The sequence below is a fragment of the Neoarius graeffei genome, chromosome 10, assembly GCF_027579695.1.
Source record: "Neoarius graeffei isolate fNeoGra1 chromosome 10, fNeoGra1.pri, whole genome shotgun sequence".
Taxonomy (NCBI): Eukaryota; Metazoa; Chordata; class Actinopteri; order Siluriformes; family Ariidae; genus Neoarius; species Neoarius graeffei.
This window is the reverse complement of record NC_083578.1, coordinates 58423535-58448496: the sequence shown is the minus strand read 5'-3', so window position 1 is coordinate 58448496 and position 24962 is coordinate 58423535. Positions and strand designations below refer to the sequence as shown.

Genomic DNA, 24962 nt, shown 5'->3' with positions numbered 1-24962 from the left:
TCACAGCCCTGTTCAAAATGGGCCCCAAGTGCTTACACCAGAGAAAAAAAAGAGGCTGGAAAAGCCTTTTTTCAACTTAAAACAGCCTTCAAATCTGCTCCCATTCTGAAACACTGTGATCTTACTACTGTAAGCTTTTCATTGTAGAAACTGACGCATCTCAGTCCAGAGTCAGAGCCGTGCTGTCACAATGTTTTGGCAAAAAGCCCAAGCTGCACCCTGTAGCATTTTATTCCAAGAAATTTACCCCCACAGAACAAAACTACAATATTGGTAACTGGGAGCTATAGCTATTGGCTGTCAAACTGGCACTAGAGGCTGGAGGGGGCAACCTATCCATTTAACATTTTCACAGACTACAAAAACCTGGAATATCTCAAAACCACTTAATGACTGAATCCACGTTAAGCCCCTTGAGGCCTCTTGATGACATTTCAGTTCACCATAACATACAGGCCTGGCTCTAAGAACATAAAAGTTGAATCTCTGTCCCGTATCCACTCATCTACAGCCCCAGATCATGATCTAGAACCCATTATCCCTCCAGCCTGCTTTGTAAAAGCCCTATCTTGAGAGATAGACCAAGAACTTGCTCAAACCTTGCCGGACCACGTTCCTGCCGATTGCCAAACCAACCATACCACCTCCTTGCCTCAGAGGCCATCTGATCACATAGGCACACACTACTCCTGCCACTGGGCATCCAGATACCCAGCACACCTATCAACTGCTAAGGACTAAATATTGGTGGCCCAACATGTTGGTGGATATCAATCACTTCATTTCCTCATGTTCAGTGTGTGCACAGTCTAAGGCTTCCTGTGTGCTCCCAGTGGGGAAACTCATGCCACTTCTCACACCTCAGTGTCCCTGGTTTCATATAACTATAGACTTTATCACAGATCTTCTTAATTCACACGGTAGTACTGTAAACATCTCTCATCTCATCTCATTATCTCTAGCCGCTTTATCCTTCTACAGGGTCGCAGGCAAGCTGGAGCCTATCCCAGCTGACTACGGGCGAAAGGCAGGGTACACCCTGGACAAGTCGCCAGGTCATCACAGGGCTGACACATAGACACAGACAACCATTCACACTCACATTCACACCTACGGTCAATTTAAAGTCACCAGTTAACCTAACCTGCATGTCTTTGGACTGTGGGGGAAACCGGAGCACCCGGAGGAAACCCACGCGGACACGGGGAGAACATGCAAACTCCACACAGAAAGGCCCTTGCCGGCCCCGGGGCTCGAACCCAGGACCTTCTTGCTGTGAGGCGACAGCGCTAACCACTACACCACCGTGCCGCCCCTACTGTAAACATAGTCCTCATTAATCATTTCTCTAAGTGCCTAAGATTCATCCCTCTACCAGGCTTTCCTACAGCATTGGAAACAGCTGAACTAATATTCACCCATGTGTTCCAATACCTTGGTATCCCAGAAGATATTGTCAGTGATTGCGGTTCACAGTTTACATCAAGACTCTGGTCCAAGTTCATGGATAAACTGAGAGTGTCAGTGGGCTTGACGTCTGGTTACCACCCACAGCTGAATGGACAGGTGGAAAGGGCCAACCAAGTGATTGGGCATTTCCTCTGGATCTTTTGCACCAGAAACCAGAGAGACTGGGCCCAGATCTTATCAGGGGCTGAATATGCCCAGAATTCTCTGCGTCACTTTGCCACCCAACTTATGCCCTTCCAATACGTACTCGGCTATCAACCTCTCCTTTTCCCATGGGATAAATCTTCCACCAAAGTACCTGTAGCTGATGAGTGGTTTAAACACAGTGAACAAATGTAGGAGAGTGTCCACCAATGCTTAGAGGAAGTGGCACAAAGATGCAAGCACTTCACTGACCATCACAGTGGGGAAACACCCCCCCCCCCCCCCCCCCCAATATAACCCAGGTGACCAAGTATAGCTGTCTACCAAAGACATTAGGAATCCACAAACCTGCAAGAAACTCAGTGCCAAGTACATTGGCCCCTTTAAAATCATCTGACGCATCAAGGAAGTTACGGCCAAGCTTAACTTGCCCAGGCAAAGTCGACTGTTGCCCACATTCCACAAGTCATACCTGAAACCTGCCATTCCGGATCCATTAGCCACCCATGTTCCCACCACCTCACCTCCTGCACCCCTTATCCTGGACAAACAACCAGCATACATTATCCAGAACATCCTAAACTCTCAACTCTCACCACAAAGGGGGAAGTGGAGTAGTAGGGCTACAGCCTCAAAAAGCGATGCTGGGTCCCTGCGAGGGACTCCTATGTCAAAAATTCCATTCCAAAAAACTAGGCCACAGGGGGGCTGTTCTGTCACATCTACACCTGCTAGCATTCTAGACTCCATCTCCCAGCATTCACAGCAGCCTTCAAATATGATTGCCATGGACTACAACTCCCATCCTACGTCACCATTCACAGTCTCCTGATTTCTGATTATACATATAGTGCTCAGCGTAAATGAGTACACCCCCTTTGAAAAGTAACATTTTAAACAATATCTCAAAGAACACAAACAATTTCCAAAATGTTGACAAGACAAAGTTTAATATAACATCTGTTTAACTTATAACGGGAAAAAGTAAGGTTAATAATATAACTTAGATTACACATTTTTCAGTTTTACTCAAATTAGGGTGGTGCAAAAATTAGTACACCCCACAACAAAAACTACTACATCTAGTACTTTGTATGGCCTCCATGATTTTTAATGACAGCACCAAGTCTTCTGGGCATGGAATGAACAAGTTGGCGACATTTTGCAACATCAATCTTTTTCCATTCTTCACCAATGACCTCTTTTAGTGACTGGATGCTGGATGGAGAGTGATGCTCAACTTGTCTCTTCAGAATTCCCCAAAGAAAATAATTTCTTTCCACCACAAAGGTGAAGGCTACAAGAAGATCAGCAAAGCTTTACTTATCAGTCAGAATACTGTAGCAAAAGTGGTACAAAAATTTAAGAAAGATGGAACTGCAACCATCTCACAGAGACATTCAGGTCGTCCACGGAAGTTAACATCTCGACAGGAGCGTCTTCTGATGAGAAGCGTTGAAGAAAATCGGCATGCAAGTTCACTGCAGTTATCTAAAGAAGTAGAAAGCCAAACTGGGGTGATTATTTCCTGTGACACAATATGGCGTACCCTGCAGAGGAATGGCATGCATGGATGCCGTCCACGAAAGAAGCCTCTCCTAAAGCCCAGGCACAAAAAAGCCCGCCTAGAGTTTGCCAGGGCCCATGCTGACAAAGATGAAGACTACTGGGACTCCATACTCTGGAGTGATGAGACCAAGATACTGTAAATGTTTTTGGAACTGATGGCTTCAAAACTGTATGGCGTCACAAAGGTGAGGAATACAAAGAAAAATGCATGGTGCCTACAGTGAAACATGGTGGTGGCAGTGTCCTTATGTGGGGCTGCATGAGTGCTGCTGGTGTCGGGGAGCTGCATTTCATTGATGGCATCATGAATTCACAGATGTATTGCTCTATACTGAAAGAGAAGATGCTACCATCACTCCGTGCCCTTGGTCGTCGTGCACTTTTCCAATATGACAATGAACCTAAACACACATCTAAGGCCACTGTTGGATTTCTGAAGAAGAACAGGGGGAAAGTGATTCAGTGGCCAAGTACAGTATGTCTCCTGATCTGAACCAAATCGAACACCTATGGGGAATTCTGAAGAGACAAGTTGAGCATCACTCTCCATCCAGCATTCAGTTACTAAAAAAGGTCATTGTTGAAGAATGGAAAAAGATTGATGTTGTAAAATGTCGCCAACTTGTTCATTCCATGCCTAGAAGACTTGGTGCTGTCATTAAAAATCATGGAGGCCATACAAAGTACTAGATGTAGTAGTTTTTGTTGTGGGGTGTACTCATTTTTGCACCACCCTAATTTGAGTAAAACTGAAAAATGTGTAATCTAAGTTATATTATTAACCTTACTTTTTCCCGTTATAAGTTAAACAGATGTTATATTAAACTTCGTCTTGTCAACATTTTGGAAATTGTTTGTGTTCATTGAGATATTGTTTAAAATGTTACTTTTCAAAGGGGGTGTACTCATTTACACTAAGCACTGTATCTGGACTCAATCAGCACAGCACACATAAGCATTCTCACAGCACTTAGCTTTTGAGAAGTTAACGCTTAGTTCTGTGTTTTGACTTTATCAAGCTTTTGTTATTGTCCTCCTGTTTCTGGTTTTGGACTTTGTGTTTTTGGATTTTGCCTCTTGAGCTTGCCTCGGATACTGTTTGTGCCTCACCTGACCATTGCCCAATTCTTCTTTCTGCTTCACAATTTGGATTTGTCTGCCAGTTTGCCTGAAAAAAAAAAACTCTCTTTCAGCTTTTACATCTGTCTGTCACCTGCATTACGGACACATACATACAAACAAATCTCTAGTTCTGTTAAGGATTTCCTAAATGTGAAGAAAAAGTTAAAGTGGATAAGTAAAGCACACAAGTTTAAAAAATAAATAAATAAAATAAACAAATTACTCAGCTGTACTTGTTTCAGATTTGTCTGGCCTCATACACTAAACTTTTTATAAAAGCCAGTAGAGTCAAGGCTTTTATGAAACAATCACAGGAAAAATAAAAACACACTGCAGAAAAAATATACAGGTCATGTACAGTGGAAAATGATGTCCAGTGATAAAACCAAAGTTCAATGTTAAGATTTGGGATTTCTTACTCATGCAAGTATTGCTATGTATTAGATAAGCAGCAGAATTCCTTTACATGGTTTATGAAATTGTTCAAATATGGAGCAGAAAGTAAAAACATTGAACAACACATACAATACAATTAAGTTGCCATTTTATTAAGTACACATCTTACACCTTTACACATATTATAAATTCCAATAAGTCTTGCATCATGTGATATCAGGCAGACCAGCCTTTCCTGCACCAGATAGTGTTGGACTGAACATTGTATTGGGCACAAGTCAAGGGAATGTCCACTTTAAAGCATATCAGAGCCCTTAATATCCACTGAGCCCTTAATATCCACTGAGGAACATCTGAATGATATAACCTTCATAGCTACAGTTTATACACATTGGGATCAACACTTCTAGGATGATAATGAACCCTTTTTCAAGGCACTTATTGTCACATGGCTCCATGAACAAGACAGTGAGTTTCATTGCTTCAGTGGATCGCACAGTCCCTCAAACCCTATGCAGAATTTTGGAGATGCAGGGGAAAGGCTACAGCAAAGGCTGTGCAGCCATGCATTTTGCAACTGCAAACAAATCATTTATGTACAGTGCACCAAGCATCTTGTCGAATCCATGCACTGGCAAATTAATGCTGTTCTGTAGGGTCCAAAATACTGCTAGATAAAGTAGGTCTACATAGTATGCTGGCAATTCTGTGTATAAATCTTATGCAATATTATGTCCAGTAAAAAAAGAAACTCTCTGTGATTAATCCATAATGTCTTTCTTTTTCAGTAACCAAATTGACCTGTACCTTGCTTATATAACCTGCAGCTTCAAACCACTGCCTCTCTGATGGAGTCACTCGCTACCTCAGTGGCCTGCCTGCTTCTTTGACTCTCCAACTATTGAATTTCTGACTGGCTTCATTGATGTGACAGTCAGAAGGAGGTAACGCATGTCATTTCATCAGCAAGCTCATCCTCATCGTGGCTCCTGACAAGTTCCTCGTCACTGTAAAGCCCTCCCAAGTCTGAGTGATTGATGAAGCCACCTCCAGAGCTCCCTGTGCTGCCCCGACTCAGCAGGTCACTGGCCGCACTCTCCATTTCATCTATGGTCATATGACAGGCATCTGCAATCTCCCGCTTGGCAAAGGCGACAAACTTGGGGTCCTTAGCGTATAGGCCAAGGCCCTCAGAGATTAGTACCTAAGGAAAGGCATTTACAATTTAGCACATACTACATCTAGCACCTGAATAATCAGCAAATACATATAACTCTGACACTGCTATGAAAACTTCTATAACTTGAGTTGAGAATTTGTGACTCCACAATCAGGAAGAGACTGGGCATACACATATTCATGTGGCAATATAAAATGAAAGCCAAAAACATAAATGCTCATTTCACATCAGCTAAGAAGAACTTAGTGTCCTATGACAAGATATTAAATGGGTCCCAGTTTGGCCAAAGAAAAACAAACTGCAGTATTTTACACTTAGGCTATTAAAAGGCATACAGCATGGTGATTTCAATTAATAATACACATTGTGCATTTCTTGTTAAGCACAAGGGATTTTGTCAAATAAAATGTATAATCAATAATAAAGTATGGTATCTACTTTCAGAATTTACTTCTTAATATTCAGTGTCACATATTTCACAGCAAGAAAACAGATGAGATCAGAAATACAATATTGTATATTTAGAATTGACTCTCATGTCTTACCGCCTCCACCAGGCTGTCAGCACTGCCTCTCTTCTCGCTGTAGTGCGGGCTAAGCTGTGTGGGCACTCTCAGGGTGGTGTAGGCCCTGAACGGCTGACCCACTCGCCCTGCCACAGGCACACTGGCACCATCCTCAGCCTTTTTATTCCAGAGGCCCACACTGCTTGTGCCAGCTGACCTCTCATCCTCCACTAGTATGAGGGGGGCATAAAGAAGACGACTGCGGCGGGGGCTGGGGTTTGCCCAGGAGGCTGTGGAGCCTGTGGAAGAACGGCTGCTGCTGCGGCGTGAGTCATAACTGCCATACGCCTGAGGGGAAGATAGGAAGACAGAGGAAAGAAGACAAAGAGAAAGATAATAATAATAATAAAAAAAAATAATAATAATAAAGAGGTCATTTTGCCTAGAAGTGCCTTGTATTATATTAATTTGACATGCTAGGGCTACACAATTGGTGAAATAGGAATTATATGTTTTGGGTGAGCACTGTTTCACTGTTTTGTTTTGTTTTTTCCTTTAAAGGAAGCTGCATGCCAAGCCAGCCAAGTTTTAGGAATGCGTGGCTAGCTCTGCGTAGGACAATCCTTTTTCAGGATGTCCCACTTGCTATGCTTACGATTCTCAGTCCTGATATATTTACTTAATTCTTATACTATTGTATTAGATTGTCGCAACATGTTCCTAGCAAATGATTGTGAATGACAGCTTGTCTAAATTTTGTATTACTGATTTAATGCCACATTTTTACTGCAATAGCTGAAATTCTGAGCAAAAAAAAAAAATTGCTATTTATTTCAGAATGAATCATATTAGTGTTCCATGAAAGCAGCGTGTCCTCCCAAAGGTAAAAATAAACCAGCAGTATAATATTACCTGTTTGTTTAGGATAAATTTGTTCTTTCTTGCTACAAGTGGTCATCAATTATGCGCCTGTTGCAGCGAGGGCATGGTCAAGCGTTGGTTTGTGAATGGAGGATGGGGCCAGGGAAGGTGAGTGGCAAAGTGATCTCACCTGTTGTCAATTGATGTTGTGTGTGTGTGTGTTTGTTTCAGTGATGGCGGAGTGTTGATGAGGAGAGGGACAGCAGAGAGGTGGTGTCTCCTGACCAGAGTGTGTGTGTGTGTGTGTGTGTGTGTGTGTGTGTGTGTGTGTGTGTGTGTGTGTAGAGTAAAAGTGATGCTGAAAAGTTATTTTGAAAATAAAAAGAGCTGTGTTTAGATTTTTAGATTAGATTAGATTCAAATTTGTCATTGCACATGTCACAGGTACAAGACAACAAAATGCAGATTGCATCTAACCAGAAGTGCATAGCAATAAATAACATAAGTGTCATCTCATCTCATTATCTCTAGCCGCTTTATCCTGTTCTACAGGGTCGCAGGCAAGCTGGAGCCTATCCCAGCTGACTACGGGCGAAAGGCGGGGTACACCCTGGACAAGTCACCAGGTCATCACAGGGCTGACACATAGACACAGACAACCATTCACACTCACATTCACACTTACGGTCAATTTAGAGTCACCAGTTAACCTAACCTGCATGTCTTTGGACTGTGGGGGAAACCGGAGCACCCAGAGGAAACCCACGCGGACACGGGGAGAACATGCAAACTCCACACAGAAAGGCCCTCGCCGGCCACGGGGCTCGAACCCAGACCTTCTTGCTGTGAGGCGACAGCACTAACCACTACACCACCGTGCCGCCTAACATAAGTGTAATATACATAAATATAAATGTAAAGAAATTACAGGGTATGGAATGGTATAATGATATGATATAGATATGTGCAATATGAATGTACTATAATGCAATGATATAGTACATTCATATCGCACATATCTATATCATATCATTATACCATTCCATACCCTGTAATGATGTGTAATGATGTGTTCCAACATCATTACCCACCTGCCTACGCTTCAGTATTCCACCCACTTCAGGGACATACTACAGTGGTGCCAAAAGCCAGGAATACTGAAGGGAACCACCCATGGAGTCCTCCCTGCTCAAAGACCTCATCCATGCCCTCGCTACTGCCCAACAAAGCCAGCACCAAGCGCTGATCGCCCTTCAGAAGGAGCAAGAGCAGCGCTTTGAAGCCTTGCTGCTGGCTCAACAGAAAGATCGCCAGCCGTTCCAGCACCTGCTTGCATTGGCGGGGTCCTCGACCGCTACAGCTACGGACCCTCCCCACATCACCCTTGCGAAGTTGGGGCCACATGACAATCCAGAAGTCTTCATCGCGTTATTTGAGCAAGCGGTAGAGGTGTGGGGGTGGCCGGTCAAGCAACGCACAACTCGTCTGCTGCTGCTCTTGTCCGGAGAAGCCCAGCTCACCGCACAACAGCTCCTCATTGACAGTCAGCTCAACTACGCCAACTTGAAGTGAACCATCCTGCAGTGTGTTGGCTGGAACAACACCGTCAGTGCTTCCACATGCTGACACAGGAGGAAGTCAGTCAGCCGGCCGTTCACTTTTGGCCAACAGCTCCAGGATGCCTGCCGGCAGTGGCTGAGGGTTGACGACTGCAATGCCAAAGGGATCATTGATGTGGTGGAGGACCACTGGATCAATAATCCAGCGGAGGACCATTTGGCAGCGGTTCCAGCGGCAGGTGGACATCCTGCCTCTTTTCTCTCTCTCTGTCCCCCCACCATGGAAATGGGGACCAACCCTCCCGCAGCTGGCTCACCAAGCCCGTGGTGCCCCCCTTCCCTTCTGTGTCTTCTCCCCCTCAAGTGAGTGATCCCTAAAATGCTGGTGGAGAGGTGAAGCCTGGGCTGGTATACTGGCACTGCAGGGAATCTGAGCATCTCCAGGGCCAGTGCTCTGAGAGCCATGGTCCAGGTCCCTGATGTGCCAGAGACCGCCCTTGATTGGGCCAGAGCATATCACATACCAGTGAGTATTCAAGTGGATACATATCACGCGTTGGTGGATTTTGCCTGAATCAGACCTCAATCCACTAAAGCCTGGTTCAAGGTGAGGCACAAGTGATGAAATTTCTGTGTGAACATGGGGATGTTCACAAATATCCACAAGTATCCATCCACATTCTATTTTGGAGTGCCCTCTCCCTCTGATCGAGACCCCCCTTTGAAAGAATTGGTATGGATCTTGACAGGCCATCAGATTGGTTGGCACGAGGATATCACTTTAGTTTAGTCCTAGTCGACTATGCAATGCGATATCCAGAAGCAGTCCCACTGTGTAACATTTCTGCACGCAATGCAGCAGAGGCACTGTTTAAAATCATCTCCTGAATCAGGATTCTGAAGGAAATCTTGACTGACTAAGGTACTACATTCATGTCATGCACACTTTGCGAGCTTTATGAGTTATTGGGGATTAAATCCATCTGCACCAGCGTGTATCACCCACAAACAGACAGCTTGGCAGAATGATTCAGCCAAACTCTTAACAACTTAATCCAGAAGTTTGTAGGTGAAGACGCGTGTAATTGGGATAAATGGCTTGAGCCCCTATTATTCGCAATACGAGAGGTCCTGCAAGCCTCCATGGGATTCTCCCCATTCAAATTATTGTATGGCTGTATGCCTCGCAGCATTTTGGATGTGCTGCAGGAAAATTGGGAGGAGGGACCTTCAAACAGTAAAAATGAAATTCAGTATGTTCTCAACCTGCACAAAGCTCCACACACTCAGTCACTTAACCCAGGAGAATTTATGGCAGACGCAAGAACATCAAGCCCGGCTGTACAACAGGGATGCACCCCTTAGAGAATTCACACTGGTAGATAAAGTGCTCATATTATTGCCCACTTCAAGCTCAAAATTAATTGCAAAGTGACAAGGGCCTTTTGAGGTCACACGGCAAAGCAGGGATGTCAACTGTGAGGTGAGGAGAACAGATAGGGGTGGGGCACTACAAATACACCACCTCAACCTACTAAAACCTTGGAATGAGGGGGTCCCCGTGGTGTTGACCTCAGCAGTTCTGGAGAGGGCAGAGCTGGGGCCGGAGGTAAAAATGAAAGTAACCACTCAAGCCACTCCGGTCCTCTGTTGAGACCACCTCTCTCCAACCCAACTCACGGAGGTTGCCAGGTTGCAAGCAAAGTTTGTGGAACACACGTTTGTGGAAGTGTATCATGGCATGAACAAAGGATATTTCTAAGGATCTCAGAAAAAAAAAACATTGTTGATGCTCATCAGGCTAGAAAAGGTTACATAAGCATCTCTAAAGAGTTTGGACTCCACCAATCCACAGTCAGACAGATTGTGTACAAATGGAGGAAATTCAAGACCATTGTTACCCTCCCCAGGAGTGGTCGACCAACAAAGATCACTCCATGAGCAAAGTGTGTAATAGTCGGCGAGGTCACAAAAGGACCCCAGGGTAACTTCTAAGCAACTGAAGGCCTCTCTCACATTGGATAATGTTAATGTTCATGAGTCCACCATCAGGAGAACACTGAACAACAATGGTGTGCATGGCAGGGTTGCAAGGAGAAAGTCACTGCTCTCCAAAAAGAACATTGCTGCTTGTCTGCAGTTTGCTAAAGATCACGTGGACAAGCCAGAAGGCTATTGAAAAAATGCTTTGTGGATAAATGAGACCAAAATAGAACGTTTTGGTTTAAATGAGATGCGCTATGTTTGGAGAAAGGAAAACATTGCATTCCAGCATAAGAACCTTATCCCATCTGTGAAACATGGTAGTGGTAGTATCATGGTTTGGGCCTGTTTTGCTGCATCTGGGCCAGGACGGCTTGTCATCATTGATGGAACAATGAATTCTGAATTACACCAGCAAATTCTAAAGGAAAATGTCAGGACATCTGTCCGTGAACTGAATCTCAAGAAAAGGTGAGTCATGCAGCAAGACAACGACCCTAAGCACACAAGTCCTTCTACCAAAGAATGGTTAAAGAAGAATAAAGTTAATGTTTTGGAATGACCAAGTCAAAGTCCTGACCTTAATCCAATCGAAATGTTGTGGAAGGACCTGAAGCGAGCAGTTCATGTGAGGAAACCCACCAACATCCCAGAGTTGAAGCTGTTCTGTATGGAGGAATGGGCTAAAATTCCTCTAAGCCGGTGTGCAGGACTGATCAACAGTTACCGGAAACGTTTAGTTGCAGTTATTGCTGCACAAGGGGGTCACACCAGATACTGAAAACAAAGGTTCACATACTTTTGCCACTCACAGATATGTAATATTGGATCATTTTCCTCAATAAATAAATGACCAAGTATAATATTTTTGTCTGATTTGTTTAACTGGGTTCTCTTTATCTACTTTTAGGACTTGTGTGAAAATCTGATGATGTTTTAGGTCATATTTATGCAGAAATATAGAAAATTCTAAAGGGTTCACAAACTTTCAAGCACCACTGTAGAAGGTGGAGGGTGAGGAACGTCCGGTGCTGAACATCAGCTCCAAGTGCTCAATGCGAGAAAGCAAGTACAGCGCCATCAAGAAAGAGTGCCTGGCAATCAAGTGGGCAGTCCTCACCCTCTGGTACTACCTGCTGGGGCGCCCTTTCACCCTCTGTTCGGATCACGCCCAAATCCAGTGGCTTCACCACTGAAGGATGCCAAAGCGCAGATCAACTGTTGGGATCTCGCCCTCCAATTTTTCAAAGTCGAGGTGGTCCACAGGCCAGGGGCACAGATGGTGGCGGCGGACTTCCTGTCCCGTTGGGAATGGGGGGGGGGTGTGTCTGCTGCAGGCCAGACGTGGTCAAGCATCGGTTTGTGAATGAAAGGTGGGGCCAGAGAAGGTGAGTGGCAAAGTGATCTCACCTGTTGTCAATTGATGTGTGTGTGTGTGTGTGTGTGTGTGTGTGTGTGTGTGTGTGTGTGTGTGTGTGTGTGTGTGTGTGTGTTTCAGTGATGGCAAAGTGTTGATAAGGAAAGGGAGAGCAGAGAGGTGGTGTCTCTCGACCATAGAGCGCACGTGTGTGTGTGTGTGTGTGTGTGTGTGTGTGTGTGTGTGTGTGTGTACAGAGTAAAAGTGATGCTGAAAACCTATTTTGAAAATAAAAAGACCTTTGTTCCAACATCATTACCCACCTGCCTCAGCTTCAGTATTCCACCCACCTTAGGGACATATGACAGGGTCATTTTAAAATAAAACTGTCCCCTCTCTCTTCCAATGCTTTAGAAGCATGTTTAAAGTGACACAGGTCAATGTATTAAAAGGATGAATAGTACCCTGTGGAGCTAGAATAACCAGTAGGTACTTGAAGCACACGCTGTATTGCCCACTGCCTCATGCCTGTGAAGGAGAATGAGCTGGAAAAACACTGCACACTAATGTTTACACTTGGGTATGGAAACAGATTGCCTGTTGTGATTTTTTTCCTTCTCTTTTCTGGCACATTTTGCCTCTGACAATGTCAGATACTTCCTGAAAATCGTCATTTTTTTGGTTTCGATTTAGGAGTCTTTGTTCAACCTGGGCGATCCACCATGTTTGCTGTGGCTCCGCGGTTGCGACCTCTGACCTGTACATGACCTCACGTGACTTTTCTGAACTGGCTGCGGAGCAGTTTGTAAACAGACTAGCATGTGGTTAGGAAATAAAATGCATTGAAACAAGATGACACACACCAGCTATGGGGATGGGTATCACCTCAAACAATTCAGAAAGGGGAGTGGATTAAATGATTCCTGAACCAGCACACCGACCTGTGTCACTTTAAGCTCATGTGATACAATGTCTATGGTCAGTGGTCACAGTGAATAAAGAGGAATAGTGGCACTGTATTTAATGCAATAGTTGCAAGAGTGCAAATGCTGCAGAATGGAAGCTATTCTTGACTCAACCTGCATTGATAAATTAATCATGTTCATTATTTTAATTATTTTTGTGCATCACTATATCATGATGCTTTGTAGCTCTCTAACATAAACAGAACCTACACAATTTAATAATGCAAACAAAATATTTAATAGGCAAATAAAAAAAGCAATATATATTACACATGGAGTGCTTGACTGTGTATGTATATCTAATACAAGAAAAGGTACCTGTGAGCGTGCTCTACATGGTGGGAAATTCTGGTGGTAGGTGCCTGGGATGGGGAGATCATCACTACTCCCCTGTCTTCTCAGACACTGGATAGTAAAAGATGACTTCCGGCCTGGGAGGGATAGAAAATAAGCATTTGTTTTGACAGTGTCCACATTGTTTCATTTCAAAAGTTTAAGTAGGGATGGAGAATTATCAGTTATTTGGCAGGAGTTAAAATAATTTCCACTTCTGCCTCCTGAGAAATTACTTTTCTTTTGCCTTTTTGTCCTCATTTTGCACTTTCAGTTCTTTACCTTTTATGGAGTTTTGTGGGTATCACTAAATGCAATTGAGGTGTGGGTTATAGCAGGGGTCTTCAATCTTATCCAGAAAGGGTCAGTGTGCCTGCACAAGTTTTCTTTCCATTCAAGCAGGAACCACACTTGTTTAATCAGTTCATCTTAGTTTACAAGTAACTCTCAAATGTGTCACCAATTTGGCTGTAATGAAAACCTACAGCATCATAGGCTTTTTATCAGCATTTGCATTGGTGTATGAAATAAATCAGCATTATCAAAACGTTTGCAAATTTGGAAGAAATTTTTTGGTTTGGCCTATGAAAACATTCACACACAACTTCACGCAAAAACTGAAAAATCAGCCTCATCATAGTCATGTGGGTAAAATGGTAATGGTAATGATAATATTAGTAGTGTGTAATGGTAATGTTAGGTGCATCAGCATTGTTAGGATTTTTAAACATGCGCACACTTAACTGGCCACTTTATTATGTCCTTATTCAAAAAAGGTAACTTGAAATGGCAGTGTGAAACAAACTAACCACTTCCAAATAGATGTGTTTTATTTCTAGGGAGGAAGTAATCATTGACAGCATTAAAAGGAAACTATTGTCACCATTCAGTAATGTTAGCTGCTTATCCAAACTTCTGTAAGCAAGGGATTTTATATAACTAGACTTTTTTCATACAGTTTCATTGAATACCCCGGTGTAAAGGTTGACCGACAGGTGGGCTACCATCAATAATTGTTCACTGACAAAGAATATCTATGTTAATAAAAAATTATTTAATACTATGTAATAAAATCTGTGATACTGGGTTGAAAATATATGACACTGGGTATCATATAACAGATTTGTCTTAACATTTTCCACTTATGGTATTGCTCAGAGGGAGGGTTAAGTGAAAGGGCAAGCATATGTGCAGAGAGACAGAGTAAAAGGGATTATTGATTGTACCAGTGGGGGTTGCAGGCAGGAGTCGTCTTCTGGCTGACCTTCTGGCCTCGCCATAACTGCTGCCATCCTGGTTAGTGTATGCAGGCTGTCCATCATACCCATAAGCTCTATGGCCAGAATGCATGGGGACTTCATCCGGGTAGCCATGCCTGTAGAGAGATAAAAAGGGAACTAATTCTTAAGGACACAGTTACAGATCAAAAGAACACAGATGACTTTTGTTTCACAGTATTTGGGTCATTGCAGTCATTCTGGTAAAATACTTCAGCAAACATAACAGAAGGTGTAGTCGGTAGTGTTGCCATATCACAGCTCCAGGGTCTCGAGTTCGATCCTGAGTTTGAGTCACTGTCTTTATGGAGTTTCTGTGCATGTTCTATCTGTGTCCACATGGATTAGCTGATTAGATAACTGCATAAAACAGCAGGTGTATGGGTGTACCTAATAAAGTGGCAGACGTGTGTGTGTGTGTGTATACACACTAGTGCATCTCAAAAAATTAGAATACCATGAAAAATTTCCTTTTTTCATAATTTAATTCAAAAAGGTAAACTTTCATATATTCTATATTCATGACATGTAAAGTGAAATATTTAAAGCCTTTTTTGTTTTAATTTTGATGATTATGGCTTATAGCTCATGAAAATCAGAAATCCAGTATCTCAAATTATTAGAATATTCCCTAAGATCAATCAAAAAAAGGATTTACAATACAGAAATGTCCAACTTCTGAAAAGTATATTCATTTATACACTCAATACTTGGTTGGGGCTCCTTTACCATGAATTACTGTATCAATGCGGTGTGGCATGGAGGTGATCAGTCTGTGACACTGCTGAGGTGTTACTGAAGCCCAGGTTGCTTTGATAGTGGCCTTCAGCGTATCTGTATTTTTGGGTCGGGTGTTTCTCATCTTCCTCTTGACAATACCCCATAGATTCTCTATGGGGTTCAGGTCAGGCAAGTTGGCTGGCCAATCAAACACAGTAATATCATGGTCAGCAAACCATTTGGTAGTAGTTTTGGCACTGTGGGTGGGTGCTAAGTCCTGCTGGAAAAGGAAATCAGCATCTCCAAAAAGCTCATCAGCAGATGGAAGCATGAAGTGCTCTAAAATCTCCTGGTAGATGGCTGTGTTGACTTTGGACTTGATAAAATACAGTGGACCAACACCAGTAGATGACATGGCACCCCAAATCCTCACAGACTGTGGAAACTTCACACTGGGCTTCAAACACCTTGGATTCTGTGCCTCTCCACTCTTCCTCCAGACTCTAGAACCATGATTTCCAAATTAAATGCAAAATGTACTTTCATTTGAAAAGAGGACTTTGGACCACTGAGCAACAGTCCATTTTTTCTCTCCTTAGCCCAGATAAGACACTTCTGACATTGTCTCTGGCTCAGGAGTAGCTTGATATTAGGAATGTGAAAGTTGTATCCCCTTTCTTGAAGATGTCTGTTCGTGATGGGTCTTGATACACTGACACCAGCCTCAGTCCACTCCTTGTGAAGCTCTCCCAAGTTCTTGAATCAACTTTTCTTGACAATCCTCTCAAGACTGCGGCCATCCCTGTTGCTTGTGCACCTTTTTCAGTCACCCTTTTCAGCAATGACCTTTTGTCCTTGTGGAGGGCATCAGTGATCATCTTCTGGACAACAGTCAAGTCAGCAGTCTTCCCCATGATTGTGGTTGTGTGTACTGAACTAGACTGAGTGATAAACTGTGTTCATACTGTTTTACTCAAACTCAAAATGAAATATTCTAATATTTTGAGATGGGTTTTTGTACTGTATGCCACACTGATTAAAATTAAAATAGAGAAATGCTTGAAACATTTTAGTTTATGTGTAATGAGTCTATAATATATAACATTTTCACTTTCTTAAATAACTGATGGAAAATATTGAACTTCTTCACAATATTCTAATTTTTTGAGATGCACTAGTACACACACACACACACACACACACACACACACACACACACACACACACCACTCCTTCAGGCAGTATTTTTTTCCTCAAGCTCGGGTCTTCTACCAGTGGCCTGGAAGTTTGAGGGTCCTGCACAGTATCTTAGCCGTTCCTAGGACTGTGCTTTTCTGGACAGAAATCTCGGAAGTTGCTCCTGGGATCTTCTGGAGCTGCTCTCCCAATTTGGGGGTCACTGCACTGAGGGGACAACTGTTGTCTTCATCTTCCACATCTTTTCTAGCTCTTCTTTCAGCCCTTGATACTTCTCGAGCTTCTCAAGTTCCTTTTCCCTGGTGTTATTGTCACTTGGTATTGTCACATCTATCACCACTGCCTTATTCTCCCATTTGTCCACCACTACCACGTCCGATTGGTTAGCCATTACCAGTTTGTCCATCTGTATCTGGAAGTCTCACAGGATCTTGGCTTGGTCATTCTCAACCACCTTTGGAGGTGTGTCCCACTTTGACTTCCAGTCCATACTTGGCACAGATGTTTCTGTATACTATGCCAGTCACTTGGTTATGGTGTTCCATGCACGCTCTTCCTGATAGTATCTTACACTGTGCTGTTATGTGCTGGATTGTCTCTGGGGCATCTTTGCACAGTCTGCACCTGGGGTCCTACCTTGTGTGGTAGAACCCGGTCTCTACTGAGCTTGTGCTTAGGGCCGCTCTTGGTGATGAGGGAGTTCAGTTTTATGCAGAACAGCAGTGGGGACAGGGCATCTCCTTGGTATATGCTGCACTTGATGGTGACCTGTGTTATTGGCTTGAAGTTGGCCTCTCGGGCTGTTTTACACAACCTCATTGAGTTCTTGAGGAAGGTTCTGAGAGTGCTGTTGATGTTGTACAGTTTCAAGCATTCCAGGATCCATGTGAGTCATAGGCTTTCTTGTAGTCAATCCAGGCAGTGCACAGATTGGTATGTTTGGTTCTGCAGTCTCAAGCTACTGCACTCTGGTGTTCCTACCAATTCCTTTCTGGGCCTCGCTCATGTATTGAGTCATGTGCCTACTCATCTTATCCACTATGATGCCTGACAGGAATTTCTATGTTGTGCAGAGGCATCTTATCCAGAGGCAGTTGAATAGGACTGCTCCCTTCTGTGGGTCCTTCAGGATCAGGATTGTCTGACTTTCAGTCAGCCATTCCAGGTGAGTTCCATCCACAAGCAGCTGGTTCATCTGTGCTGCCAAGTTATTACCATGCCACTGGGTGTACACCTCTGATGGTTGAGTGGAGAACATTCCATTAATCTCCTAATCCATTAGTCCATTAATCTCCTAATCCATTAATCCATTAGTCTCCTGGCTTCAGCTTTGCTTGTGTGCCTCCTTAGACAGGTAGCCAGGGCTGTGAGTTTGGCAGTCTCTAGGGCCTCAGGTATGGACAGTTTGCTGTATTTCTTAGGTAGCCCTTTCCTTGTCATACCTTTCTGGAGTTCTGATAGCTGGCTAACTTCTCTCTGGGTCACCTTGATCATCACCTGTAACCTTGTCTTCCATGGTGGATATTGCACCTTATGGTTAGTGTCCATCTTATAGCCAAGCATTTCCAGGCTCATTGTTGCTGTGATGTATGTCAGCTTGTTGGCCTCAGTGATGGTCGTAGTAGGGATCGTTCCTACTTCTGCATTCACAGCTTCTAAGAGACTTTCATGAGGTATTTCACACAGTCTTGGTAGTCGAGCATGGTGGTTCCAGGTGTTCAGCTTTGTTACCATCTCAATTTCAGGTCAGGTGTTCGTGCATGAAGCTCTTGCTCGCAAGGGTGTGTTGTTGAGGGGATTCCCAGTCTCAATCTCCAAGTGTGGAGATCATGATCCCCCCCCCCCGACCTGGCATTCCTGATGCCTCCTTGCCATAGCATTTGTTATGTATCTCATCAATCTCTAGCTGTGATAGCGTTGCTGTTTGTGGATATTGGAACATTGAGTTACTAGTTGTTTCAGTGTTATTGTAGATGTTGGGTATCAAAGCATCCATTGGTCCCACATCCTTCGCATGTAACCACTCTTACTGGGGTTTTTATCCATCCATCCATCCATCCATCCATCCATCCATCCATTATCTGTAGCCGCTTATCCTGTCCTACAAGGTCGCAGGCAAGCTGGAGCCTATCCCAGCTGACTATGGGCGAGAGGCGGGGTACACCCTGGACAAGTCGCCAGGTTATCGCAGGGCGGTTTACATATATAATATAATATAATATAATATAATATAATATAATATAATATAATATAATATAATATAATATGGGCGGCACGGTGGTGTAGTGGTTAGCGCTGTCGCCTCACAGCAAGAAGGTCCTGGGTTCGAGCCCTGGGGCCGGCGAGGGCCTTTCTGTGTGGAGTTTGCATGTTCTCCCCGTGTCCGCGTGGGTTTCCTCCGGGTGCTCCGGTTTCCCCCACAGTCCAAAGACATGCAGGTTAGGTTAACTGGTGACTCTAAATTGACCGTAGGTGTGAATGTGAGTGTGAATGGTTGTCTGTGTCTATGTGTCAGCCCTGCGATACCTGGCGATTTGTCCAGGGTGTACCCCGCCTTTCGCCCGTAGTCAGCTGGGATAGGCTCCAGCTTGCCTGCGACCCTGTAGAAGGATAAAGCGGCTAGAGATAATGAGATGAGATGAGATGAGATAATATAATATACACACAGTGTATATATGTATATATGTCAGCTGTACTATCAGCTGGATAGTACAGTGGTAATGCTCACTGACTATGACGCAGGAGATCGGGGTTCGAATCCCGGTCGGGGCAAAACATCATCCAGTAAGGGTCCTTAGGCAAAACCCCTCATGATATATCAGCCTACCTCAGGAATGAGTGAAAACATAACTGATAGAGTCATACCGGCTCAGACGTCGCCCGGGTCAACAAGGTCTGCGTCAGTTGCTAGGGAACCAGGGCAAACTGATGAGAAATGGGCTACTGGAACAAGACATCGATGGACGAGGACAGAAAATACGGATTTGCTGGAATGCTACTATACAAGCAATCCCAGAGAGAGGGGATACATGCAGAGAATGTGGGACCATTGGATACTTCGAAACCCACAATCAAGGCTAACAAAGAAACAGCTATTAGCTCAGTGTTCCAACATCCATAATCGAAATCTGCTATCACAACTAGAGATTAATGAAATACAACAACGATGCTACGGCAAGGGGGAGCCAGGAAGACAGGTCAGCAGGGAGATGTCATCATCCCCACAACCAGAGATTGGGTACCAAGCCCCAACAGCTAACAGCCTCAACACAAGAGCTGCTGACCTGAGAAGGAAGATCGTGACCCAACTGGAAACCTGGAGCCCCCGACGAATACCGAAGCTGAGTTGCCAAGTACCTTCAGAAGATCTACTAGTAGATGTGAATGCTGCTCTGAAGACAATCTCCACAAGAACCATCACTGAGACCAACAAGCTGATACACAGTACAGCAACAGTAATCATGGAGATGCTTGGACACAAGGTGGGCTCGGGACATAACAAACAGTATCCACCATGGAAGAGACGATTAGAGGCCAAGATAAAGGCAGCAAGGAGAGAAGTTAGCCAGCTAGCTGAACTACAGAAAGGGAACATGGTGAATAAAGGGGTGCCCAGGAAGTACAACTCACTCTCCATACCAGAGGCACTCGAAACTGCCAAACAGCGACTAACAGCTCTGGCCACCCGGTTGAGGAGATACACCAAGGAAGGAGAGGCTAGGAGAATAAACAAGCTGTTCTCCACTGAACCAGCCAAGGTGTACTCTCAATGGCAGGGGAACAACAACTGGTCAGACCCACCAAGAGCTGAGGTGGAAAAATACTGGAAAGACATATGGGAAAGAAAGGCATCACACAACACCGATGCCCAATGGTTAGTGGACCTAAGAGCTGACCACAGCAACCTCCCAGAACAAGAACCAGTAACCATCTCAATGGCAGACGTCCAAGAAAGAGTGTCAAAGATGAAGAGCTGGACAGCACCAGGCCCCGATATGATCCATACGTACTGGCTGAAGAAGCTAACTGCACTCCATGAACGCCTAGCAGCACAGATGAACCAGCTGCTGAGGGATGGAACCCACCCAGAATGGCTAACCCAAGGCAGGACAGTCCTAATCATGAAGGACCCCCAGAAGGGACCCATCCCATCCAACTACCGGCCAATTACCTGTATCTGCACAACATGGAAGGCCCTGTCAGGCATCATTGCGGCAAAAATGAGTAAGCATGTGGCTCAATACATGAGCGAGGCACAGAAAGGAATTGGCAGTAACACCAGAGGAGCCAAGCACCAGCTACTGGCCAATAGAACAGTCGCCCGAGACTGTAAGAAGAGACAGACCAACCTGTGCACTGCCTGGATTGACTACAAGAAAGCCTATGACTCAATGCCACACACATGGATACTGGAATGTCTGGAACTGTATAAGATCAACAGGAACCTAAGGACCTTCATACAGAACTCAATGGAAATGTGGAAGACAACCCTAGAGGCCAACTCAAAACCCATTGCCCAAGTCAACATCAAGTGCGGCATATACCAAGGAGATGCGCTATCACCACTGCTGTTCTGCATAGGCCTGAACCCCCTCAGTCAGATCATCACGAAGAGCGGCTACGGGTACCGATTCCGTAGTGGGGCAACAATCAGCCACCTGCTCTACATGGATGACATCAAGCTGTATGCCAGGAACGAGCGAGAAATAGACTCGCTGATCCACACCACCCGGATCTACAGCGATGACATAGGGATGTCATTCGGATTGGACAAGTGTGGCCGGATGGTCTCAAAGAGAGGCAAGATGATCCGGACTGAAGGGATTGACCTACCAGAGGGCAACATAGGTGATATCCAAGACAGCTACAAGTACCTTGGCATCCCACAGGCTAATGGAAACCATGAAGAGGCCACAAGGAAGTCAACCACAGCCAAATACCTCCAGAGAGTAAGGCAGGTCCTGAAAAGTCAGCTGAATGGTAAAAACAAGGTCCGAGCCATCAACATGTACGCACTACCAGTCATCAGATACCCCGCTGGTATCATAAACTGGCCAAAGGAGGAGATAGAAGCCACAGATATCAAGACTAGAAAGCTCCTCACCATGCATGGAGGGTTCCACCCCAAGTCCAGCACCCTGAGACTATACACTAAGTGGAAAGAGGGAGGCCGAGGGCTAGTGAGCGTCAAGACCACGGTCCAGGATGAAACATCGAAAATCCGAGAATACATCAGAAAGATGGCCCCAAAGGATGAACTGCTAAGTGAATGTCTCAGGCAGCAGAACCCTGATGAGAGTGCAGAGGAGGAGGAGGAACAGACAACCTGGAGAGACAAACCCCTACATGGCATGTACCACCGTCAGATAGAGGAAGTGGCTGATATCAAGAAATCCTACCAGTGGCTGGATAATGCAGGACTGACAGACAGCACAGAGGCACTAATCATGGCAGCACAAGAACAGGCCATAAGCACAAGAGCCATAGAGGCCAGGATCTACCAGAGTAGATCAGACCCAAGATGCAGACTGTGCAAAGAAGCCCCTGAAACAGTCCAGCACATAGTAGCAGGGTGTAAGATGTTAGCTGGATCAGCGTACATGGAGAGGCACAACCAAGTGGCTGGGATAGTATACAGGAACATCTGCAACCAGTATGGAATAGAAATGCCCAAGTCCCAATGGGCCATACCACAGAAGGTGGCTGAGAACAACAGGGCCAAGATTCTGTGGGACTTCAGCTTCCAGACTGACAAACAGATCCTGGCTAACCAACCGGACATAGTGGTGGTGGACAAAGAGCAGAAGAGGGTGGTGGTGATAGATGTGGCGATCCCAGCTGACGCCAACATCAGGAAGAAGGAACATGAGAAACTTGAGAAGTATCAAGGGTTGAAAGAGCAGCTGGAACGGATGTGGAAGGTCAAGGGTTGCGTGGTCCCCGTGGTAGTGGGGGCACTTGGGGCAGTAACCCCCAAACTGGGAGAGTGGCTCCAGCAAATCCCAGGAACAACATCTGAAGCCTCAGTCCAGAAGAGCGCAGTTCTAGGAACATCGAAGATACTGCGCAGAACCCTCAAACTCCCAGGCCTCTGGTAGAGGACCCGAGCTTGAGGATGACATGGATACCACCCACCCACCCCCCCCGCCGGGGGTGAGAAGGAGATTTTTATAAACATACACATAGGTAACACGCCTACTCATTATAGGAGTACACAAGTACTCATAGGTTTTTCTGTATTTTGACTATTTTCTACCTTGCAGAACAATACTGAAGATATCAAAAATATGAAATAACATATGGAATAAATGTGGTAAACAAAAGAGTGTTAAAATATGTTTCGTGTTTTAGATTCTTCAAAGTAGCCACCGTTTACCTTGATGACGCTTTGTACGCTATTGGCATTATCTTAACTAGATTCATGAGATTATTACTTGGAATGCTTTTCAATTAATAGGTGCGTCTCATCAAAAGTTAATTAGTGGAATTTCTTGCCTTCTTAATACACTTGAGATCAAACAGTAAACAGTAAATAATAAAAATATAGTAAATAGCCCTATTTCACAACTGTAGTAATTCATATTATGTTAAGAACCGCCCAACTAAGAGAAACGACAGCCCATCATTACTTTAAGACATGAAGTGTCTTAATTTTTTTTTATTTAAACATATTTTCAAGCACTGTGATGACCTGGCGACTTGTCCAGTGTGTACCCTGCCTTTCACCCGTAGTCAGCTGGGATAAGCTCCAGCTTGCCTGTGACCCTGCAGAACAGGATAAAGTGGCTAGAAATAATGAGATGAGATGAGATATTTTCAAGCACTGTGATGACCTGGCAACTTGTCCAGGGTGTACCCCGCCTTTCGCCCGTAGTCAGCTGGGATAGGCTCCAGCTTGCCTTCGACCCTGTAGAAGGATAAAACGGCTAGAGATAATGAGATGAGATGAGATATTTTCAAGCAAATGCAGAGAGAAATGAATCAACTTTCTGATTATCTGAAAGACGGCCCAATCTGTTTGGACCAATTGAAGCCACAGAGGCAAGCAGGTTGTTGTGCAGGGAGCATATTTAGGGCAATACAAAAAATAATGATTTACATTTAAACTTCTAAAACCACAGGAGCAAGCCAGAGAAGACTTGACACCAATTTTATAAAGTTAGAAATTAAGTGCACAGGCACCTGACCGAATATGAGTGTGAAGCATATATCTATCTAAAGAATAATTGGAAGGTCTAAAGTAACTTGGCAAGCTGAAGTAATTTCTTAATCTCTTCTTAAAAGCTCCTATCCCCTCTGAATTTTTAATATTAATATCAATTTTGTTCTAAAGTTTTGTGGTAGAAGAGAAAAAGAATTTGCAAAACGTTGGGTATGAGCTTGAAACATTGAGAAATTTTGTAGCAGACCTAAGAGGAACTCGTGTTCTCTCACAAACTCTCATATGAAGAAGCTCTTTAAGATAGGTGGGAATGAGGTTATATACAATTTTGTCATACAAAGTAAGTTTGTGGATTAGACATCTAATTTTCATCTTCTTTCAACACATTTCGCTTCAAAGACAAGCTCTATTTAGTCCTTTTATAGCCCCTGTGACAATCTTACGAGCCTTCTACTGCACAAACTCAGTGGGATTACTTACTGAATCAGAACATCCATCCCACAATACATCTGCATAATCCATAATTGGTCTAATTAGAGATTTGAAAAGTTTATGTAGTGTTGATCTGTGAACTTTAAGTCTAATCCCTTTTAATACATTCAATATTTTGCTGGCCTTTTGGTAAATATTTAAAATATGTGCTCTCCAGGATAAATTTGAAAATAACATTATCCCTAGATGAGTGTGACAATCTACTTCATCAACTGGACAGCAATTATAAAATAAAGTAGGATGCTGTGGCCTACACTTAACTGAGAAAGTCAAACATTTTGTTTTTGCAGGATCAATATTCATTAGCCAAGTATCTGCCCAATTATAAATTTGTTCCAGATCTTTATTTAATTTTACAGCAGAAATTTCAGGAGTTTTGACAGTAACAAAAAGAGATGTATCATCTGCATATAATAAGCAATTTGACTGAATATTGTTAGTAATATCATAAATATAAATCAAAAATAAAAGTGGCCCAAGCACAGAACCTTGAGGGACTCCTGCTTCAATATCGGCACAGTCAGAAGCCTGTCCTTCAATTACAACTCAGTGTTTTCTCCCAGAAAAGTAACTCTTAAACTAACTCAACAAAGAACCCCTAATGCCAAAGCATTCAATTTTATACTTTATGCCAAACTTTGTCAAAAGCTTTACTTATCCCCTTCGGAC

At 43.9% G+C, this 24962-nt stretch overlaps 1 protein-coding gene across 1 annotated transcript in view; it reads right to left on the bottom strand.

The window, feature by feature from the left end:
• Positions 1 to 5635: 5635 nt before the first annotated feature.
• The window catches only part of cacna1fb (calcium channel, voltage-dependent, L type, alpha 1F subunit), a 158850-nt gene continuing 139523 nt past the window's right edge, over positions 5636 to 24962 (bottom strand). The window contains exons 45-48 of the mRNA XM_060931944.1: positions 14672 to 14820; positions 13431 to 13543; positions 6427 to 6735; positions 5636 to 5905 (exon numbers count right to left, since the gene is read on the bottom strand). Coding sequence (XP_060787927.1) covers positions 5636 to 5905; positions 6427 to 6735; positions 13431 to 13543; positions 14672 to 14820 — 841 coding nt within the window. The remainder of the gene's footprint in view (positions 5906 to 6426; positions 6736 to 13430; positions 13544 to 14671; positions 14821 to 24962) is intronic.